The following is a 23,628-nucleotide window of genomic DNA, read 5'->3' on the forward strand; positions in this document are numbered from 1 at the left end:
TATTTAGTTTTGATCGTTTGTGGTACCCACTTTTCCTAGTTTTAAATAAATAGGCATGGGTTAGGCTAAACCTGCATTACTCAACAGTCCTACAGTGACTGTCGGGTCAACGCGCCGTATTTTTACACAATCAATAGTAATTTGTTTTTTCAAACGTCTGTGATTCCAAATGGGAGAGAAATTAAAATGAAGTAAATCCAAAATTAGAATCGTAAAAGGAAAATAGGAATCTGTTTGTTAAACTGGAGCAGCTTTCTCTCTCTCTCTCTCTCTCTCTCTCTCTCTCTCTCTCTCTCTCTTTCTCTTTCTTTATTACTCTCTCTCTCTTTCTCTCCTTCTCCCCCTCTTCGCTGTCTCAAACCCCTCTACATTTGCGTGTGGAATTATTTTTGATCGTTTCAGGTTCCCATTTTTTCCTAGTTTTAAATAAAAACGCATAGGTTAGGCTAAACCTGCATTACTCAACAGCCCTACAGTAACTGTCGGATTAAAGCGCCGTAATTTTGTCACAATCAATATTAATTTGTATATTCAGACTTTCTTTTAAAGCCTAAACTTTCTTTTAGGTTAAATTTACTATTTAAAAGTCTTTTTTTCTTCTTCTCGTCAAGATGAATTTGTAGATTGAATTTGGTTCAAGCCAATTTTATTTAACAGTGTTTGCTTGTGACACTTCTATTAACGTGTTATGTCAATAAAAGAGGCGAACTGCTGAATTATTTGGCAAGGTTTGTTGACTGATTACTCTAGGAGTTTTACGCTGTTATACAATTTGAATGTTTCCAGATGTTGGCTTGCATTGACATTGTTTATTTAGCATCAATAAAGAAATTTATACAAAACAAAGTACATGTACATCGTAAAGCATGGCAAATGCCGTCTGCGAGATTGAAATTACTTTAGCAAAACTGTAAGAATGAAACTTGTAATTGAAAAATAAAAAGTAGACAACATAAGACTATATGAAAAATTAACATTGTTTTAATTGCTTAATTGTATATTTATATAAAAATACGTTAATAAATAGAAGTGTGACAAAACGCTTTTTATTGCTCTACTGGAACTAAAAGTTTTTTTTTTTACATTTATCTAAACAGTAATATATAATAAGGTCCCATCTAAAAGTTCTGCAAACTTTAAAAGGAATATTAAAACTTATTTTTCTTATGAAACGTTGAGAAAGATACAAAAGTTTATCATATGACAAAAGTAAAACGTAATTTCGTTTTATATTTACACAAAACATCATAATGGTACTTTTAATATGTACATTGAGGGGTGTTACAAATCAATATTTGTGATTTGTGACCTTTAGCATGATATACTAGAGAGGGTATTTGAAAAGCGATTACTGTGTTTGACGTTTCAAACTTAGAATTAGTTTCACTCCCATTTCGTCCCCAACTATCTGAGTTGAAACATAAATTTATAACAAATAAATTTATTAAAATAAATTTATTTGTAGCAAGTACATACCAAATATACATTGCATATATGAGCGTATGTTTTTTTTCTGGTAGAACTCCCATTACGGGTAATACTGCACAAAACTTCGCAAAAAGTTACTATATTAAAAAAATATAATAAAATAAATTTGTGTCATATAATATGTTTTTTGTTTTTTTAATGGTTCTCTTTGGAATAATATCCAGCATGTTCATATTGTAATGGTCAGTTTTTAAAGTATGAGAATGTAATGATTTATATAATTGTTTATAATATTCCTTTTTAATTTTTGTAATGTTTATTAAGAAATGTAAAAAAGATCAAATATAAAAATTTCTTTTTAACCCAATTGAAAATAATTTATATCAATATAGCCACGTCACAAAAACGAAATTGGGCAAATTTCCGAAATTCCCAATGGCACGCGTTCGACCTTTCACCTCTCTCTAATGTCCTGACCTCGCCCCGTTGGGATGACCCTGCGGAGGTGGAATGTTTTTCTCCGCCTACGCATTCTAAAAAACGTTTACAGTCACATTCCGCCTGCCTCCGGACTTTCACGGCCCCCGAATAAAAGTCGTAACAGGTCAAAGTTGGGCGATAATGGAAAAGAGGTGTAATAGTTTTTCAAGTCCTGTCATCAAAAGTCTCTACGATATATTCCCAGTTATCTTTTTAACAGATAATTTTTCAGAAGAAAGAAATATCTTGAGTTTATTGTTGTGATTTTAGCTTTTATTAATAATTTTACTAGACTATTTGAATTTTGTACAATTAAAAACTAAGTATAAGTTATTGTATTTCATTTTGTAAACATGTCACTTTTTGTTACAAGACGATGTTTAAAAAAATGCTTCAAGTGATGCTTGAATAAAATTTTAACATCATTACATTATTGTTTGATATAATTATACGTGTATATAATCATGCTGTCTCTCCCTGAGCCGTTGATAACAAATAAGTGAGTTCATAACGTCAAAGTTTGTCAACGTAGCGAGTATTAAAACAAAAGCCGGAAAACTTGTAACTTTGATAAGTATAATACGCCTGTGTATGAGAACCATGGCCTTATTAGAATTAAAAGTAAGGGAATTTTTTCTCATTAAATCATGATACGTCTTCCCTCCAGCCGGTATGAATAACGTCAAAAGTCAGCGCGTTTCGCATGAGCGATTCTTTTTGGAGGATTATCGGCCTGAGAGCACCTGGAGGAGAGACCATAAATAATAATGAAAGAGTCTGACTGTACATTGCATAATAGCAGATGGAAAAAAACGAGAGTGTGTTCGTCCTTTCGACCGTGATTTTGTAGAATAAAATACCTTTTTTTTGCTTCTCTTCACTATCTTTTTTTAATGATTTTTTCGCCCACTCTGCTGAATTACCTTTCAACATGTTTAGACAAAAAAAACCTTTTTTTGATTTAAAAAAAAACTGAAAGCCTACCTAATTTCAAACTCATAGTCAGTATGAAGGAAAAATCAGTCAACAAATAATTAAATAAACGCAAAACAACACTATTTTTTATGAACTTAGTACAGATTATATAAATTTTATTTGAGAATAGTTTTGTTTTAATGGAATAAAAATTTTACCGTCGCTGTCTTACGCTATTTTATTTTTTGCAGATTAGTCAGGCATGAAAGAACGGTTAAGATTTTCCAAATTTACGGTGATCTTTTTTCAAGGAAACTTAGGAGGTTTTACCAATTGAACTTGTTACCACTCGTTTATCACACTATTTACGACATGTACAAGTTATTAAACCACGATTATAATTTTTTCTCTTAAAAAATCTTTCTTCTTAAAATATTTTGGACATAAGGATGAAAAATAGTTTTCTCCTAATAATACAGTTGAGATCATTGAAAAGCCGACATCTATTAATCTCTTTAAACGGAGCTTTTAAACGGTACTGCCTCGAGCTAGACATTACGATTAGAGAAGTATTCTATCTTAACTCAAGTTAATTTTGGAAACAAACCAATCATTGGCTCGTTCAATTATCATAAGGAAAGAACACAAAGAATTACTGTGTCAAGTAAAAATAAAAATTAATTGCAACAGAAACGTACTTTGACAATGGACACAAGGAAAGTGTCGCTCATCCAATATATTCGTGGACGTTATTTTGACGTTGAAATAATTGTTAGCCGGAAGCAGTGTTAAGTACAATTAGTTTAGACTAATTATGCAATAAGAAGTTTTTGCAGAAGGAAAATTTAGAATTGTGGAAATACAAATTAATATGGATTGTGCCGACAAAATTGCGGCGCGTGGATGCAACAGTCACTACACGACCTCTACGTAAAGTGGGTTTAATCTAACCATCAGCCTATTGTTTAAAATAAGTAACAGTGGTTAATTGTAACATTCAAAATTAATTCCACACGCACACGGACAAAGGAGATGAATAAATATGTAGATAGATAGGTAGATGCGACGGAATAACAAAGTAAGAAGAAAATAAAAATATAGAAAATGAAGATACAGAGGAATATGATTAGGAACATAGATAGATAGATAGATAGATAAATAGATACATAAATAGAGAGAGAGAGAAAGAGAGAGAGAGAGGGGAGAGAGAGATAGAGAGAGAGGGAGAGAGAGAGAGAGAGAGAGATAAAGCTTAAGAGGGATTCAAAAAGGTAACCAGAAAAATAGGAAGATAGTGTGATGAAATAACAAAGTAAGAAGAAAATAAAAATATAAAAAATGAAGATACAGAAGAATATTACTATTAGATAGATAATAGATAGATAGATAGATAGATAGATAGATAGATAGATAGAGATAGATAGATAGATAGATAGATAGATAGATAGATAGATAGATAGAGAGATAGAGAGAGAGAGAGAGAGAGAGAGAGAGAGAGAGAGAGTGAGAGAAAGCTGCTCCAGTTTAACAAACAGATTCCTATTTTCCTTTTACGATTCAAATTGTGGATTTACTTCATTTTCATTCCTTCATCCATTTGGGATTTTATCGGAATCAGAGATCTGTGAAAAACAAATGAATATTGTGATGTGAAAATTACGGCGCGTTGTTACGACGGTCTCAGCATGCCTGTTGAGTAATGCAGGTTTAATCTAACCAAAACTCATTTATTTAAAAACAAGGAAAAAGCGGTACCTGAAAGGTCAAAAATAATTCCACATTTATGTGGAGAGAAGACACAGAAAGAGTGGGAGAGAGAGAAAGCTGCACCAATTTAAAAAAAACGTGATTCCAGATTCCAATTGTTCAAATCACAGAAAAACACGGACACGGACAAAGGAGATGAATATACAGGGTGACTTGCTACTCGTGCTACAAACTTCTCCAGTAGATTCTTCACCCTAAAATGAACAAAAAAGTTCATATTGACCATGGTCCGATTCTCAACCATTTCAGAGTAATTNAGAGAGAGAGAGAGAGAGAGAGAGAGACAGACAGAGAGAGGAGAGAGAGAGCGCGCGACAGAGGTAGAGATAGATTAAGTACAAAGAGAGAGAGAGAGTGAGAGAGAGTGAGTGAGAGAAAGAGAGAGAGAAAAAGAGGAAGAGAGAGAAAGAGTAATGTGTCGCACATAAACAAGCTCGAAGTAAAGGAAGTGGATCCGAGATGATAACTACACCTAGATAAGACCAAAATAAAGTTTACAGCTGATAGCTAGTCAAATTATTCCACAAATTCAGGTTGTACCCCTGAGTCCGTTATCTGACTAAACAATCTTCAAATACTTCCTGAGGCTATACGGTAATAACAGAACGTCGTCGACAGAATAGTTTGGACTGAAAGAGTTGTTGAAAGTACAAAATACTCAGTTGCACTGTTTCCTGACAAATACAGATTTTTTCTGACACATAATACCCGGCATCGATGGCTGAAGCTAGAAGAAATTATCCGCAAATATGTTACAACAAGTAGCCCAGGATATTAGAATATTTTACGATAATATAAGGTCACGATTTTACGATAAGGTCACGTACAGGAAGAACTGCGATGAAAACCCTGACTGATGGGGAAATAAGGCGGCTCTTGCCGCCATTTTCCACAGAACTCCATCAAGTAGATCATAAGTGGGATGCGCTTCAAAGAAGGATTTATGCTCGATACCTTCGATCTCCCTTTATTTGGGAACTAAGAGGTGCTCTAACAAATATTTGGCAAGAGCCTACGCATGTGACAACATAATTAACACTATCTTCGATTACATTTTACTTCCGGATCCGCTTTTTCAATTTTTACTTTCTAATTTAATAATTATTTCTTATTTTGTATAGTTTTAATGTTTACTTAGACACAAATTTCTTTAGACGATCAATGGTATACTTTTGTTTTTTTCTTTCAGAACAATACTGTTATAATAATTTTCCGTCTATGGTTTTTTCGTAAAGAAAAGAAAAATATCCTTCATTTATTCTTTTCGTTTTCAGAACGTTCCAAGTTTGAAATTAAGCTTCCTTTTCTCTTACAGAGCAGCTTCTCTGTGTGTTTATTTAAGGGGGCGCAAGTTTCGTATAAAAAGTTTGATTGAAATTTGCAAGAGAATCTACTCTCCTTGTTTTAATAAGAAAACAGAAGGATTCTCGTAAGTTAGAAATCACTGGGCCTCTCGGGATTTCAATGATCAAGCCAATTTGGCAAAAAATTTTGGAAACCTTAAAACTCATCAAGGTATTACATTTCAATCAAAACTTTATTGCAATTTTTAAATTTTTATTACTTTTAGTTTATACTCACGTTCTAATTTTATGAATTGTCAGAGATTAGAGCACTTTTTTCCAATTTATCTTCTTATTCACTCCTTTTAGCATAATTTAATAATATGAACGATTATGTTTCTAAAAAACAATTTAGAGTTGAAATAGTTCTAAGGATCAAATGTAAACGCCTGCGGCCGTTATACACAACCTCGAAGAGGCTTAATACCTTAGGGAGAGTGTCTGATGCCAAGGGAACTTTACAACATTCAAGGGCCGGTTAATTATCAACGTTGCAACGCTTAGTATCTTCCAGTTACTAGGATATTGATTGGACTGGATTTCCGGCGATTGAGCGAACTCCCACGCAAAACAAAGATCGTCTTTTGATTAACAAGTTTGAATAATATCACTTTGGACATTTTTAACACCTTCGGTATAAAAGATTTACCGCGTGATTCTGGGCAATGTCATTTCGTACTTTCCCTGTCCTTTCCGGGACAACTTCACAAACTTCACCTTGAATATGATTTAGAGACAAGATTTTCTTTTTGTAAATAATCAAATCTGTATTTTATATCTATCAGGGAAACATTCCACTTTACTCAATTTAGATTATGTTTCACTTTTTAAAATTTATCACGAATGTAGTTGAAATTAGGCTATAGTAATTAGCTGGTACATTAAAAAACACACTCTGACGTTTTTCATATTTATTTTAACGAAACTTTAGTGAAAATTGCTTAAGAACATAGGTTTTTGACGGTTTTTCAAGGGAGTTTTTAAATCATGGGCAACATATATAAAACGAGCATGACTTGTGAGTATTGACGTGTTTGTGCTTAGGGCCGTTTATGTGATCTCTAAATTTTTATTTACGCGTTGTAAACTTTTATTTCACACACACGCGCTTGGAAAAGGATTTGAATAATTGTGGTCAAGATATAAAAGCAAACATCATTTAACGACCTCAAGGAAACAAAGTTTTTTTTTAGATTTTCAGCTGTTTATACTTGAAAAAGACTTGTCCGATATTTTACACTATGACGGGTTTTGTTTATGAGATGTATTTTCACAAATGTAAAAGCACACTCACACTTTCAAATTGAAGTTTGAGAGTACCGTAGCTAAAACATAAAATCAAAACGTGTTTAACAAACATTCTTATAAGGAAACCATAAAATCAAAAGGACATCCGTTGCTTAAGTCGGTAATAGACTTGTTTTTCTGTGGAATGTGTTGGTACTTTTGTTAGATGAGTATTCATGTATATTTAAAATATAAACACACATACTTGCAGAGAGTTTCAAAAATTCATGGCCTATCTCAAGAAAACCATAAAATTAAACGGATTTCTGCTGTTCACGACTAAAAAGGCTTGTTTTTCTACAAGTTTTTTTTTAGGTGAAAGTAGACAAATATACAATAAATAAATACAAACCCACTTGGAATGAGTTTGGAAGGTTGCAAAAAATATAAAATCAAATAGTATTTAAGGAAAACGATGAAATTTTAGAGATTTCTGCACTTTTTGCCTAAAAAGATGGATGCTTCATAAATATAAAATAAAACACACACACACACACACACACACACACACACACACACACACACACACACACTTGGAAAGAGGTTGGATGGGGCGTGGACTCAGGAAATACCTAAAATGAGAAAGATTTTTGCTGTTTACGACTTCTCTTGACCTGTAGATTTCGAAATAACGTTTATTTTTACTGCAATTTACATATTCTTAACACTACGGAAAACTGTGAACATTTTATTTATTTAAAAAAACTAAAATCCAGATTAATAAAATATATCTTAACACTTTTATGTAATTCTCTTTTATTCAACAATTTTTTTTAAAGACTTACTTTTTTTACTTTTTTTCGTCCGCTGGATTCGAACCCGGGACCTTTACCTTACAGTGATGAGCGACGAGTGAACGCCTAAACCGTTGCGGTCACCGACGCCCCCTATTTTTTTTAAACCATAAAAACACCAACCCTAACGATTTTTAACCCTGGAAGGGTACTTTCTAATATTTAAATGCAAGAGCCTAAATATTTTATATTAAACGATCTCAATCTAGATTGTTTTTACTTCTTAATCTTTTATGAAAAACAAGACTGAAATATACTAAAAATATTCCATGTTTTATCTTTTTATTATAAAATGTGTTTCGTACATTCTTCAAAAAAATATTCTTACAGCGTCTTTATGCTGTGAAGTTTTAACAAGTGGTGAAAGTGAAAAGGAAATTGCTGAATAAAATGAAGAGCTACGGTTACAGGAAAAATCTTGTTTTGGTAAATTGACAATGTGTTAAACTATCAACGTCGAATTTGACGAAAATTATCGAACATCCTTTATATATTTTATTCAAGAACCGTAATTTATTATTCAAACCTCACTGCTTCTTAACAATTTAACATAAAAAGGTGTGCTTTTAAATTGATTATCGTCCGTAATAATGAATGCATGAATGAAGATGTTCCAGAAGAAAATCTTGTCTGTGATCACCAGCCCATTATCTTTTTCCATTTCTCTCACTTTCACTACCCTTCAACATATTTCGAAGAAAAAACGTATTAAAAACAAAATAATTATGCAATTTAACTCCACTATTGTGGCAATCCTAGCAGTTCTGAGTGCCAATTATAGTCTTATACCCGCGCTCAACAATTTTCAGGAAAGAAAGTGTAGAAATAAGATATTTTTTTCAAGTTTTAAAACACGCTCTTTTTGCGGATTACATTTTATACTTTTGACAACAAATTACAGGGAAAATATATAAAATAAAAATTTTAGGTTTGAATATAGTCTTACAATGTTTTTTTAATAGTCAATTTTCAGATTTTCCGTCTTTTTTTCTTTTTGGCTTTTGTTATTAAAATTTTCCAAAACTTACCCACCAAAAGCAAAGCTGTACAGAATGAAATAATTAGCGTATTTTCCCATACAGTAGAAACTATCCTTAATAATTATAACCTTACAAATCTTCCAGTCCCTTATAGACCAGTAAGCCTCCTTCATGTTTTATCTAAAATCTTTGAACGCCTCCTCCTTACAGTTCAAATTATTCAACACTCAAAGCTTAAATTTCACCCATCAATATTTGGTTTCTGATCCCTCCATTCTACTCTTAGGCAGGCTTTTACTTTCTCTATAACATTCATAATTAATAATCCATGGGCTATGCCAGGATAGAATTTAGGACCTCTAGCCTGGCAAATGAGAATCGATCACCCTCACCACTCGGCCATCGCGGTACTCTAGATAATTAATAGCTGAAGCCTTTTTGTTTAAACGAAAATTGGTTCAGATTTTTCACGCACCATGCCAATCAAAGCTGGCATCCTGCATTGAGTAGGAGCAATAAGAGGAATATCTACACTGGTGACATACCTATACATTTACACAAATTAAAGCGGACGACACCGCGACACATCCTACACAACACAAGCAATCCATGAACACCTAGACCTAGCTGCATTGGTGGGTGATCAAGGTAAACGTGCAAAAACTACGCTCAATGTCAGACCTAGGCAGCAGTGCAATAAACAACTAGGCAATACTTTTATTCAATCCAGTACGCTACTTCTGGCTTTACTTGGGTAGATTTACTGGGAGTCCATTCTAGGCAAAAATGACAAAAACAAAAAACAAGGATTGCCTGAAAGACACTAAGCAAACCCGACAACCTCCTTACAAAACTCAAATTCGACTGATTTCGACTTACAGTCAAGTGTAGGACTCGACCAAATCATCCAATAACCAACCATCAAATCTTTTTGATCTAAAATTTTTCGCCGCATCTTCAATCCATTTTATTACACCATCATGGCAATTCATATAGATCTATACATCACATTCGTAGAGGATCTCATCCGAACTCCTTTACTAAATTGCCGATTCCAAGTTATCTTTTAACCTTAACAGACTAGTTTAAGATCTTTCGAGATCATATCCTTAAAATCCTCTACATCGTTTAAAATAGAGTTGGCCCCGTGACCTATACTGACACTATCCTACTAAATGTCCAACTAAATCCTAGTTCCTACTAAATTACATTGTTCCAGAAATTCACACTCTTTGTAAGAAGATATACAGGGTTAGTCATTTTTTGACACACCATTGGGTGCGTTTAAATCTGAGTCGAGGCTTATTTCCTTTGATTAATACGTTAATAAAAGAAAGTGAGTCAATTTTCGGTGCACCATAGGAAAATCAACCTTGGCGCGTCTAATTATGACTCGGCACATTTTATTTTGTTAGTCTCCTACCAAAAAATAGGCGAGTCACTTTTCGACGCACCATTCGTTACAAATTAGTTTTAGTAGGTAGGAAAAAAAAAATAAACAAAACCAATATTATTAAAACATTATCCAAACACAATGTAAAAATTTAAAAAAAATTCTTCACAAATTAATTTGATTAAGCTTTAAGAGTATTTTTTCCGGTAAATTAAAAAATTAAATAAATGTAACAATCTCCTTTTTCCTGGTAAAGTAAAAAAATTAAATAAATTTAACTATCTCCTTTTTTTCTGGTAAAGTAAAAAAATTAAATAAATGTAACACACCTCTTTTTTAGCAAACCAAAAATGTTCAAAATCATTATAATAATTGTTCGAACAGACCTCCATTTGCTGCAACACAGTAGCCTAGACTATCGTAAAACGATGATCGGACGACAAAATACTCTTAAACCTCAATCAAATTAATTTGTGAATAATTTTTTTTAAAATTTTTACATTGTGTTTGAATGTTTTAATAATATTGGTTTTGTTTATTTTCCTTCCAACCTACTAAAACTAATTTGTAACGAATGGTGTGTCGAAAAGTGACTCGCCTATTTTTTGGTAGGAGACTAACAAAATAAAATGTACCAAGTCATAATTAGACGCACCAAGGTTGATTTTCCTATGGTGCACCGAAAATTGACTCACTTTCTTTTATTAACGTATTAATCAAAGGAAATAAGCCTCGAGTCAGATTTAAACGCACCCACGTTGATTTTCCAATGGTGCACCGAAAATTTACTCACTTCCTTTTATTAACGTATTAATCAAAGGAAATAAGCCTCGAGTCAGATTTAAACGCACCCACGTTGATTTTCCAATGGTGCGTCAAAAAATGACTCACCCTGTATACACTCAATAATAATACAATTTTTTGTGTGTAGAGATTAGTACCGTTAATCGATATCTGAATAAATACAATTTTTGTTAAACGTAGTAAAAATAGGTTTTAAAAAAAGAGACAATTTGCCGAATAACGTCATCTTTTTAAATACTTTATAATTTTTGAAACATAAATAAAGGATAATCAAATTATTAAAAAATAATAATAATAAATCTGAAAACATGTAATATAAAAATGGAATATGTAAGAAAAATGTAAATAAACTCTCTTCATGTAGGGTTATGGCAGGAAGGAAAAATGTGTTCAATGATGGTCTGACAGATCTATCTGATATATTGAACTATGTATTTGCTTAAATTACATTTGTTGTTAGCAATAGTAAATACAAAAAATAATTCTATAAGATATGACATGTGAGAATGTAAGTTTTCTTACGTTTGAAAAAAAATCCAATTGACAAATATTGATCTAAGAATGAACCATTGGAGCGTGTAATAGTTTCAGTTGAAGTTTCCTAAGTCCTTCTCAAGTTGAGATGGAATCGCATAATTAACCGCGATGGACAAAAGCGTCCATATCGACCTGGGGGGGGGGAAGCTTTAATTTTATCCCATCCTTGTGATGGGATGATGGGAGAGACGGACTTGTATGTGTCCAAAGGATCAGAACGGATGTAATTCCTGGAAAGTATATTTGTCCGGGCGTAACGATACAGCGAATGTTTTCTTAGCACTCGCAATGGCCAACTCCGGGAAATGTTTAACAACTTTAACCCACCTTACAAACTGTTTCGTTGCGATATTCACGTTTTTTTCTATGTCGTATAAACATTTCAGGACTTGCGAGTGAGATTTTAAAAGCCTTTTTAGAAATTACAATAAAGAAACAGACAAAATAAAAAATAAAAAAATAAAAAAAATTAAAATGCTAATTTTAATATTAAATCTGACTTGCAAATCACAAAATAATTGAATATTTTATTATGCTAATTTCTGCAAGTAGTTGTATTTTCAGTAAGTATTCCACTTTCAAGTAAGTTTAGATGTAGTATGAGAAGCAACAGATTTGTCTGTTTTTTGTCAGAAGTGACCTTTGGGGGAACGGCCGTAGGCAATTGACGTCCGCTTCGCCCCGCTGCATTTATCGTATTCGTATTTCAACTTTTTGTTCCGAGATCCGTGTACATGAATGAAACGGACCGTGAAGGATTCATTGTTAGTTTTAATCAATCTCGATACCCCGAGCGAGGTCTAGGTGGAATTCATCACTTTCATTTCACGGAGACCCGGGCCAAACCTAATTTGACACTGTACTCTTGCCAGTTGACAACTTGTAACAGCAATTATTCAGTCGGACGTGGTTGCCATCGTTCGGAAATTTCGAGAGATAATACAGTTAACCTTTGACCTGAAATCAAAGTGTACGTAATTTACTCACAACATAAAGTACGAAATTGGTTTCCGTTTTCGATTATGTACAAATCCGGTCGATAGTTTGAAAAAATATTATAAGCAATATTTTTTATAAACGCCATTTTCAGAAAATACCACCTAGTTTATGCCTGAAAAATTGGTCAACTTTGGAAATGCTTGTTCTCAGCCTTTTAGGTCACAGACCTGCGCTTGGTCTCAATTTTTAGAAAATTTTACACTGAAAACGATGGCTTTTTTTAATTTTTTTCCTAGCTTAGGTCTTTAAAAGTAAATTCAAAAATTCTGGAATATGTTAATTTTTGCATTGTTTCACGAAAACTTCAAATTGGGCTGTGGAGCCAGGAAATCGCACTGGAGCGGCGCCCTATAACAACAGATAGGAAATTTTAATAAGCTTTTAATTGGCTACCTTTTATTTTGTCCGATTTCTTAACTGTTTTCGAGTTAATCGCAATTTTTGGCAAAAAAAGTGGTTTTTACGTGCCCTTGGAAAAAACCGATCACTCTCTATCCCGTTTTTACCACACATAATGAATGATATTTTTTCCTATTATGATAATAACCTACGTCATTCGCAGCCATGTTTTGAATTTACTGATGAATGACTAAAGTTAGGAAAATATTAAAAAAACCATCTTGTTCGGAGTATAATTTTCTAAAGAATGAGACCTAGAGCCTGTGACTTCTAAAATCCATTTTCAAATTTGGCAAGTTTTCGAGCAAAAACCAGATGGTCGGTTTTTTTGATGGGGTACATACTATTGATATCAATATTACATCCTTGAGCAAAGATAAGAAATCTGGATCTTTAACATCTAAGATCAAGATAACACAACTTTAAATATGCTTCACAAGTCAGAAGGGAGAAATCACCCATATTAAGGTGGAAAACAAGTTGCTATTCAAAAAAAAACTAAAATATTTGTTGTAAAATCAAATTATTTATTATTTTACTATTATAAAACAAAATATTTTTTTGGTCACTTGCTCGATTAATAAGAAGATAATTAAGAGAATTATTATAGAAACTTTTTTTGTTGATACTAGTTCGAAAAATATTAGGCTAGTTTCCTAGAGTTCTGTTGCCGAGTAAAACAATTTAAGTAATTTTTTTTATTCCATTTACATCTTCAAGTGTATATTATTATATACAACATGCAGATTGTTGTTAATGGGATCTTGTAATTTACTGTGTACGATTGTGATAGGTTCTGAAGGATGAAAAAATAGTTGACGTGTGAAGATCTTTGTAAAGTGAGTTATAGGACTTTCACCCCGAAGGATTGTCCCCGATGTGCTGACTCTAGGGGTTTGTTTACTCAGGGAAATTCACCTACCCCGTTATGCGGCTGGGTTTAGGCTTAAGGGCTTTTCGACAGTTAAGTCATTTCAGCTCCCAACGGACTGCACCAATTTATTATTTTACGAACAAAAATACAAACTAATATATATTGAAATGCATCCACAACAAAAGTAGAAAACCATATTTTAAAAAATTATGTGAATTATTTAAAAAAAATTATAATAATGGAGCAGCTTATCAATTCAATATTTCGAAATAATGGTTCTACTCACAAACTTTTAGATTATGGAAAAGAACACTTTTGACTTATTTCACATGTGAATTTTATGCTACGGTGTGCGGAATTAATTACGTGTAAAAGATTTTTTAGACGGTCTATGGTTTCCTTCCTCATACATAAAATAACGTCTAAATAACCTCTTCAAAAGAGAAAATATTTAACTGATACATCGTTTGATCCAGATAGACGTTTTTTTAAGGAGTCCATAAATATGTGGGAATAATGAGAACCCTAATGGTAATCCTTTCATTCCATAAAATATATTGATAATTTTACAGTGGTTTGATTGCAGATTCATGTTTAAAAGTTTTATGTCGCTTTTGATAAATTTGTTTATGGAGTTCTCAGTAAGTTGTGATTAAAACTATCATTTTCTACTATTTACTAAAACGATAAAAACGATATTGAAAAGGATAATTTTTGATAAAAATTAGACGTGAAGTATAAATCCCTTAAATTTTATTATGCATTCAGTTCAGTATAAGTTCAAAAAGATTTTATTAGAAGAAATTTCCATTAAAAAATATTCAAGTTTTAACCTGGCACATTGAACTTGATTGATCTACCAAAAGACTTCAAAAAAGGATGTACTATCCTTACCTTCCTAAAACATGCCATCTGAAAGCGTTTCCAATAACGCAGTTTTTGTGAAACTCGCCAATCTCTAGGTGGTTTCGTCAAAGTGTATTTTTGAATTCTTCAAAAAGCTTCCTATGTTTCAATTTCATAGGATTGTGCCAAATTGCTACTCGTTGGACTGAAAAGGTTAAGTAGAAGATTCTTTAAACAATTTAATTTGATTTTAAAAAGGTATAATTTTTGATGACGATTGAAAAATTCCATTTTTGCGTATTTATGTTTTTTTTAAAGGAATTTTGCAGCAATTTACTCCACCTTCAATTTTGTATCGCACAACGTTTTCCATCTTATAGCGAACCACCCTATATCATAGTATATTTAAAAATGAAGACATAGCACGCTAAAATTTGGGAGACCGCTACTTATTGACGCCCAAAGCAAATAATTAAAAAGTAATGAAATCAATTCAATGTTAATCGCCCGCACAATTTCCGGACAACTTGAATGAAATCACCAAATAGACTTCAGTGCTGAAACAGTAATGATAAACACTCTCAACACGACACACAAGAATGGCACAATTACACAGAAGACAAACACTTTGAGCCCTGAAGATGATCTCAATAAAGGTCGAAACGTTGGCACAATAAAGAAAAAGTTTTTCTGAAACTTACATCACACCAGACCGCATCTCACGATTTATGAATAATTAAGTAATATAAAAGTGAGAGGCAACAAAAAAAAAATTTAAAAATAAACTACCAGAATTTTTCAAAAGAAACAATTGCTTCAGGACAAAGTCTTAAGCTCAAACGTGATGAAATTGATTGTTTTTGGCTCAGTGAGGATAACAAAGTTTACCTTTCTAACTTTAACATTTTTAACCTAAGAATATTCGATGCTACAGTCAATTCCCCAACAAAGCAAGGTTCAACAAAATATTAAATAACAATCTATAAATCATTCCTTAATATAATTGAAACTTCTTGAAAACATTGATAGAAAATAACATTAAATTATGAAAAAATATGAGGATAGATATTTTAAAAACAGAAATTACGAATAGAGAAGACAATATGAAAAGACATTTGAAGTATATAAAATCCCAACACAGGATTAACTGATAACCATATACAAGCAACGTCGATTGAAATGATTATCTCGAAGTCGACTATGATAAAATATTATCTAAACTGAAGCAGTTTTATTTTTTCAAAAGTGTTTTTGAGAAGAAAGACCCATTAAAAAATATCCAAGATTTAACCCGTCACACTGAACCTGATTTAATTTATAATATGGCATTTTTCGTCGTTTATTACAGATGGCTTAAAAACATTTTAAAAAATCCCATTGGAACAATGGGCAAAAATCATTATAGATTTGGTGGTGGGATTGTTTAATCACACTGTGTGTATATGCGAACGAAATTGTATGAAGTTCACACAGACTTGATTTAATAAAGAGAATTGACATTGTGAAAATGTTTACTATAAAGAATCGAATCGTTTCGTTTGGCCTGAATATTTGTTTGTTTGTTTTTTCGTTCAATAAACAAAAATTCAAGATGTACATATTTTTTTATTTTGAATTTTACAAAGAATCCTATAACGGCGTTGAGTAGCTACACTTTTGCAATATTCGCAGGTCGTGCGGGTTTAGTCTATATTAACAGCCGTTTATGAGAAGTTTGAGTTGATACTCTCCAAACTGTGGAAAACATTAAAAATATAATATTCTAAACCAATAATCGAATTTCAATATAGGTCAAATTTGATGAAATTTCGTTTGATTTTTTAAATTAATTATTAATTGAAATCTTGCCCTATCACTAAAAATTTAGGAAACAACAAGAGGAGCCTTCCAATAAAATTAATTTCACTGTAGTCGTCAGTATAATAATTATCTTTAATAATCAATTATTATTTAACAAAATTAATAAAAAATGTCTTTTCACATTGTCTCTGCCCTCTATTCGTAATTTGTATTTTTACATTATCCCCATATTTATTCATAACTTAATGCTATTATCTATCAATGTTTTAGAAAAGTTTCAATTATATTAAGGAATAAATTATATCTTATTGTTTAATATTTTTTTGAACCTTGTTTTGTTGGGAATTGTCTGTAGCATTGAATAATCTTATGTTAAAAATATTAAAGTTAGTTAGTTAACCTTTGTTATCCCCTTTGAGCTAGCTAAAAGCAATAAATTTCATCTCGTTTGAGCTTAAGACTTTGTCCTAAAGCAATTGTATTTTTATGAAAATTCTGATAGTTTATGTTTTAATTTTTTTTTGTCATCTCTTACCTTCATCCTTACAGTTTCAGCATTGACGACTATTTGAAGATCTCGTTCAAGTAGTCCGGAAATTGCGCGGGCGGTTAACAGTGAATTGATTTCATTATTTTTTAATTAATTGCTTTGGGCGGTCAATAAGTAGCGGTCTTACAAATTTTAGCGTGCCATGTAATCTGTCTTCATTTTTAAATATGCTATAATATAGGGTGGTTTGCTATAAGATGGAAAACATTGTGCGATACAAAATTGAAGGTGGAGTAAATTGCTGCAAAAACGTCTTTTTACTCAATCCATTGATTTCATGTATATAAAATTGTTTCAAAAAAACATAAATACACAAAAATGGAATTTTTCAATCGTCATCAAAAATTAGACCTTTTTAAAATCAATTTAAATTGTTTAAAGAATCTTCTACTTAACCCTTTCAGTCCAACGAGTAGCAATTTGGCACAATCCTACGAAATTGAAACATTGGAAGCTTTTTGAAGAATTTCAAAAATACACTTCACTTTGACGAAATCACGTAGAGATTGGCGAGTTTCACAAAAATTGCTTTATTGGAAACGTTTTCAGATACCATGTTTTTTTAGGAAGTATAGTACATCCTTTTTTCAAGGCTTATGGTAGATCAATCCAAAAAAAATGTTTCAAGTAAGACAGAATTGTTAATTATATAAAAACTGAATGATGTAGAACAAAATTAAAATAGAGATTTAAACGAATGAAAACAGCTCATAGGCTTTGAAGATACTTGATCTTTACCAACAAAAGAGTTTTTAGACTGTCAGTCTTGTGAGAATTCTTAAAGTTTGATGTGACAGTGAAAGAGATGAACGAAACAATCTTTCATCCAATTTTTTTGTATCACATAACGAACCACCCTTATATTCTTTTTTTAAATATTTTAAAGAAAATTTTTGGCAAATTTAGTTGGAAAATATATTTTAAAAAGTAACCCATACTCTTGGGAGAAAAACAACAAATCTTAAACTAGATTCGATTGGCGTGCTTCACCTGTGACCAATTATGGATTTCCATTTAAAACCCATCTTTCCCACCTTGATAGATTTACTAAGAATTAATGTTTATACAGTTCTGATGATATGATATGAAAATAAACCACGGTGTGATAGAAACTTGTGGTTGACATAAAAACTTTTGTGCTAACGACTTTTGGTTTTCTTTAAAAAAAAAATTATTTAAAAGTAATGTTTTGAATTTTGTTTACGCTTTTTTTATAATGACATAAAAACCTTTTAACAAAATTTAAGTAATAAGGTACGGAAAAACACGAGGAAACTGTAACAAATAAAAATAGAATTTAAGAATACCAGAAGGCACACCATAATGATGGAAGACAGTACTTAATCCCAAATCTATTGCGTTACACACCTTGATTTACCTCCAAGTTGTGTTTTCTAAATAAAATTTTAACTAGCGGGCCAGATTGAAAAAAATTAGTTTGCTGATCCCTAGTCTAGGCTAAACCTACTTTAGAATTTATGCTCCATTCTTTACAACGTACTCATAAAGAATTTTTATTACTAATTTTTAATATAAAATAGTTTTTTTATTTAAGTATGAATTATTTAATTTTCAAAAATCTCAAAAAAAAATTTCAATATTATTTAACACGCTTTACAAACAATCTCTTGTGTCTGAAAAATGAACCATAAACAGACGTTTTGATGCTAATTTATGTATAAAACATTGATAATAAATATAAGATATGAGATTTTAGTTATCACTAAGAATCTAAACACAATAATGAATTGTTCAGGCGATTAGAACAATTTTTATAAATTTTTTTTGCAAATTTTGCATTTTGAAATTATGTGTTTTTTAAAACAAAAATTTAAAATAAAAGATACGTTTAACGGGAAATAATATATAAATGAACAGAGAGCAAGGATAACGGAACATCTGAAGTTCCACCATGTATCCTGGCAATAAACGTAAAAACAATAATTGTAGCGGTTTATTAAATAAACGTAGCTCATACTTTTTTCCAAATATGTATCTTTTGCTTTCGTACGTGAATAACCAAAAACATTTTCAGGCAGACCACTTTTCTTTTGTCTACTGTTCTTCCAGATTTTTATTTAACATTTATGTTTTTATTTGCCTTTTAATGATAATGTTAATATAGCGGGTTGATGAATATTTAAAAGTAAAGGTGTAAAAAAAGTAAAAGTGTGTTTGAGTGTTATTTATAGTGAAAAGTATTTCAGAGAAACGCAGTATATGTCTCATAACACGAACTTTATGGTGGTGGACATGTCCTCTCTCTCTCTATTTTCTGGCAACGTGACAAACGTCTTTCTGGACATCGCTGTTTATTTTGCCGTAAATAAAAATTACCATTTTTTTATGTTTGTATGTAAAAACCTCATTTTGTTATCTCCAGGGTAAATTAGATCAATTGGTAAAGCTCACATTTTTCCTTCGGTGTATCAAAGGGGTAGATCAAACCGCACTTGTTGATACACGGCCACCTCCTAAGCCGGCTTGTTTGAACGGGTTTCTCAAATAGAAAAACCGCCCTATAGTCTAAAATAAACACCCTGATGAGCTGGAGGCTGATTGGGTCAATGGGACGATTGTTTAACTCCGGATACGGATCCCGGAATTCTAGGAGATCGATAGTACAGAAATAAACCCACCCGGAGGCGTAAAGTCAATTAGACTGACAATTTTACAGTCCGAAAGTGCAAAGGGCAAGACGGAAATGAAAATTTGGGAAAAAAAGAAGGAAAAATTGTAAGATTCAAGCTATGTTTAACGCCACAATTATAACGAATAAAAAATAAATAAAATGAAACTACTCTATTCTCATACACTTGGACCATTTCATACTGATTTTCTACATTATATATATATATATATGTATATATAATTATAACAAATGATTATTTGGAGGTCGTGAGATGCGGTCTAGTGTGAAGTAGGTTTTAGAAAAACATTTTCTTTAGCGTGTCAACGTTTCGGATCTTTATTGAGATCATCTTCAGGGCTCAAAGTCTTTGTTTTCCGTGTAGATGTGTCATTCTTGTCTGTCGTGTTGAGAGCGCCCACTTTGGGCACACATCTACACGGAAAACAAACACTTTGAGCCCTGAAGATGATCTCAATAAAGACCCGAAACGTTGACACGCTAAAGAAAATGTTTTTCTAAAACCTACTTCACACTAGTCCGCATCTCACGACCTCCAAATAATCACCAAGTATCGGTCACTAAACACCACACATTAGAACAAATGTAAAGTATGTTTAACAAAAATAAGAAACAATATCAATTCTTCAATAATAAAACGTTGAAAACCAATTTTTTTCTTAAAATTTTAATTGCTTTACTATTAGCTTTTAAAATACGATAAAACATGTAAGAATAGAGGCAAATCTAATAAAATGAAATCTAATAAAAAATCTAATAAATAATGAAATATCAAATACTGAAATCGTATATGAAAAAATTTGTGTAAGATGTGAAAAACGGAAACAAGGCTTGTAGACTCCCCCCCCCAAAGAAAATTATGTTTTTTATCCAGACTGAATTTTTTCATTTTCCATTCAATAGTTAAAAAAGTATAAAAGCTGAAGCGTGACCCTTTCATGTATTAATGTTTTATTTATTTCAAAAGTTCTTGTTTCTTTAAATTTCCCTTTTTGTTTCGAATATAGCTTCTGTGTATTTATAGAGTATTATAAATCCAGCTTTATTTATAACATAAGAAAAGCACATCAGTTTAATTTTTAATAATTAGAGTTTATGAATAAATAATAAGGGTAAATAGTTATTTTTGTCTACTGACTAAACTTTTATATTAAAAAAGTAATTTTTAGTTTTTCCTTGTATATAATAATTATAAACTTGGAAAAAACTCAGTTTGTTTATATATTTTTTTTAAATTATGCATCGTCCTCTTCACGCTTCTGCATCGCATTCAACTGTATAAAACAAACATACACAAGAATAAATATATTTTAAAATAAAAAAGTGATCAAAGAGATATGGAGAAAGTGTGAAAAAATCTGATTTAAAGAAGAAACTATGCGAACACATTCAAGAAGGTAAACAAAACAGTGGTCTTTCTTTAAAAATGAAATAGTAACGAAACGGTGGTTTCTTTTAGAAATAAGTATAGAAATAGACAGAATCAGGCTTTTGCATGTGTCCGATATTGTGTCAATGAGAACTCACGCGTAAACCATTAGAGGTATGTGTGATATAGAGAATTGCGGTTCTGCTCTTTGCAGTTGCCCTGGGTCAACTGAGCTTTCAACCCTAACCCACCCTCTACGCCGCTACTCCACCCAACGGGGGCAAACCACCCCCAGAAGCCCTCCTTTATCGCATTCAACAGAATTTCATACAATTTAGAAAGGCCGCTGTAAAAAAAGAAAAAACACAACCCTTCAAAACTTTCCGCGATTAGGTCATATAAATTTACCACGACGTTAGAATGATAAAGTGTTTTTTAATGTACATATATTTTAATGTTTAAAATGTATATATTGCTCGTGAGTTTTCAATAGAGAGCTTTACAAAGCTCAAAAGAATAATTCTTACATAATTCTAAAAGGACTTTTCATTCTTTATCTGACATAAAATAATACTTATATAACTTCATAAAAAATTCAAACTGACAATACAGTATACAAAGTTTAGATTTCCATTTTCTAGTATTAAAACACAAAATATAATATGAAATAAAGTTGAATTTCTTACATTTGTATTGCCTGTACCCCATCCTGATTTTTCATTTAATAATTACAATGATTATCTTTTATTTTTTTAAAGGAAAGAGAAAACGTTCCAAAAGGCGTTTTACTTTATAAAAAGGGCAACGTGAACATTTGACAATTGTGAATAAAATTTTCTATTTAACAGAAAATGACTTTGTTGGGTTTCATAAGTTTTAGAAATTCATACAAGTTCAAAGTTGATTTTGAAATATTTTCCTGACAATAGAATTTTTTATGTATTTTAAAATAAATAGACTCTAAACTGAAGTCTTGTACATGATAAAATATATAGTAAATACGTTATAATACGTTTTATTTCGTCCTTAATCTAAATATCTTTATTCCTCTCTCTCACTCTCTCTCTCTCTCTCTCTCTCTCTTTCTCTCTCTCATATTCCTCTGTATATTTTTGTTTATTAAAAAATTAAGCATGTGTTACTATAATTAGAATTTATAAGTTAGGGATTTTTTTAACCAAGTTTCATACCGTTCGAACCATTTACAAAGAAAAAAAGTAAAGAAAAAGAGTTCTTCCACAAGATAATTAGTCACGAGATATCAAACATAAAATCCCACTGAGAAAGAAGACGCTATTCTTCACACCTTTTGTGAATTTACGACCTGTGCCAAAGTATCTATAATTTTTTTAGTTTAGTATATTTTTTCATACATTGATACATGAACAAAGACAAAAAATAAAGAGATAAAAACGAAAAATACACCAGATCTTAATCGTAAAGCACACTAAAAAAGGTAGTTTCGTGATCAATTTTTTGAATTTAATACTTGTAAAAATTTTCTAATAAAAAACTTCAAGAAGAATTCATTCTCCATAGTTTTAATTCTATATATATATAGCTATTATATATAGTTTTAATTTTATTTTTGTTTTTCATTTAAGGTAGAAAGACTTTAACAAGTGTATATGTAAATAGATGCATTCGTTACACACACACACAGAGAGAGAGAGAGAGAGAGAGAGAGAGAGAGTGGAGAGTGAAGCGTAGTTACACGATTTCTTTTCGTGAGTTAAAGCGCATATCGGGGAATGAACTGTCGGATCGGATGGCCAAGGCTGAATCCCGAAAGTGATCTATATCTTCTATACCAGGGTTCTTCTAGCCACAGCCAAGAAGAAGATAGGTTGAGTACAGCCTGGAAGAGTGGGAGAACCTATGGAGCACCATTTATGCCCAACAAACATAGTTTTTCCAAACTGCCTTTTTGGATGCATCAGTTAATTGTGAAAAAGATAGGCGACGTAAATTCTGACGTGACAAGGCACAATGGCAGAGTCGATTCTCCATCATAAACAGTCCTGATTGCTCGTGCAGTAAAGCAACATCCCTAATGTCACAGTTGGCAGCACACAATGAGTGGTGAACAGAGTCTAATGTTTTTTTGTTAGTTTACAAGTTTATTTAGGGATCTCTGAATAAAATATCGACAAAAAATCCTCTAACCAATCTGCCGAAAACGCCTAAGCAATATAGAAGAAGGGAGATCCACCCTGTCGGGAGTGAAAGACGACTAAAACTACGAGATACTACTTGCCTCAAAAAAAAAAGTTTTATGTGCCTGGAAATTTCAATTTATATGGTGAGCAGGAATTAAAAATGTTAGTTCAGCAATCGCACCATTGACCTTATGGCATCCTCCTTTGAGAAGAAACAATACTGCCCGGCTGTTTTTTCGTCGTTACGTAAGCAT

At 31.8% G+C, this 23,628-nt stretch overlaps 1 protein-coding gene across 1 annotated transcript in view; it reads right to left on the minus strand.

Annotated features, from left to right (window-relative positions):
- Window positions 1-21,427, minus strand: part of LOC106668094 — a 35,318-nt gene extending 13,891 nt beyond the window's left edge. The window contains exon 1 of the mRNA XM_014396520.2: window positions 21,374-21,427. Within this exon, the coding sequence (XP_014252006.1) occupies window positions 21,374-21,384 (11 nt within the window). The 5' untranslated portion in view covers window positions 21,385-21,427. The remainder of the gene's footprint in view (window positions 1-21,373) is intronic.
- Between the last annotated feature and the right edge of the window lie 2,201 nt (window positions 21,428-23,628).

This window comes from Cimex lectularius, unplaced genomic scaffold (genome assembly GCF_000648675.2).
Source record: "Cimex lectularius strain Harlan isolate CLEC.00 unplaced genomic scaffold, Clec_2.1 scaffold55, whole genome shotgun sequence".
NCBI classification, from domain to species: Eukaryota; Metazoa; Arthropoda; class Insecta; order Hemiptera; family Cimicidae; genus Cimex; species Cimex lectularius.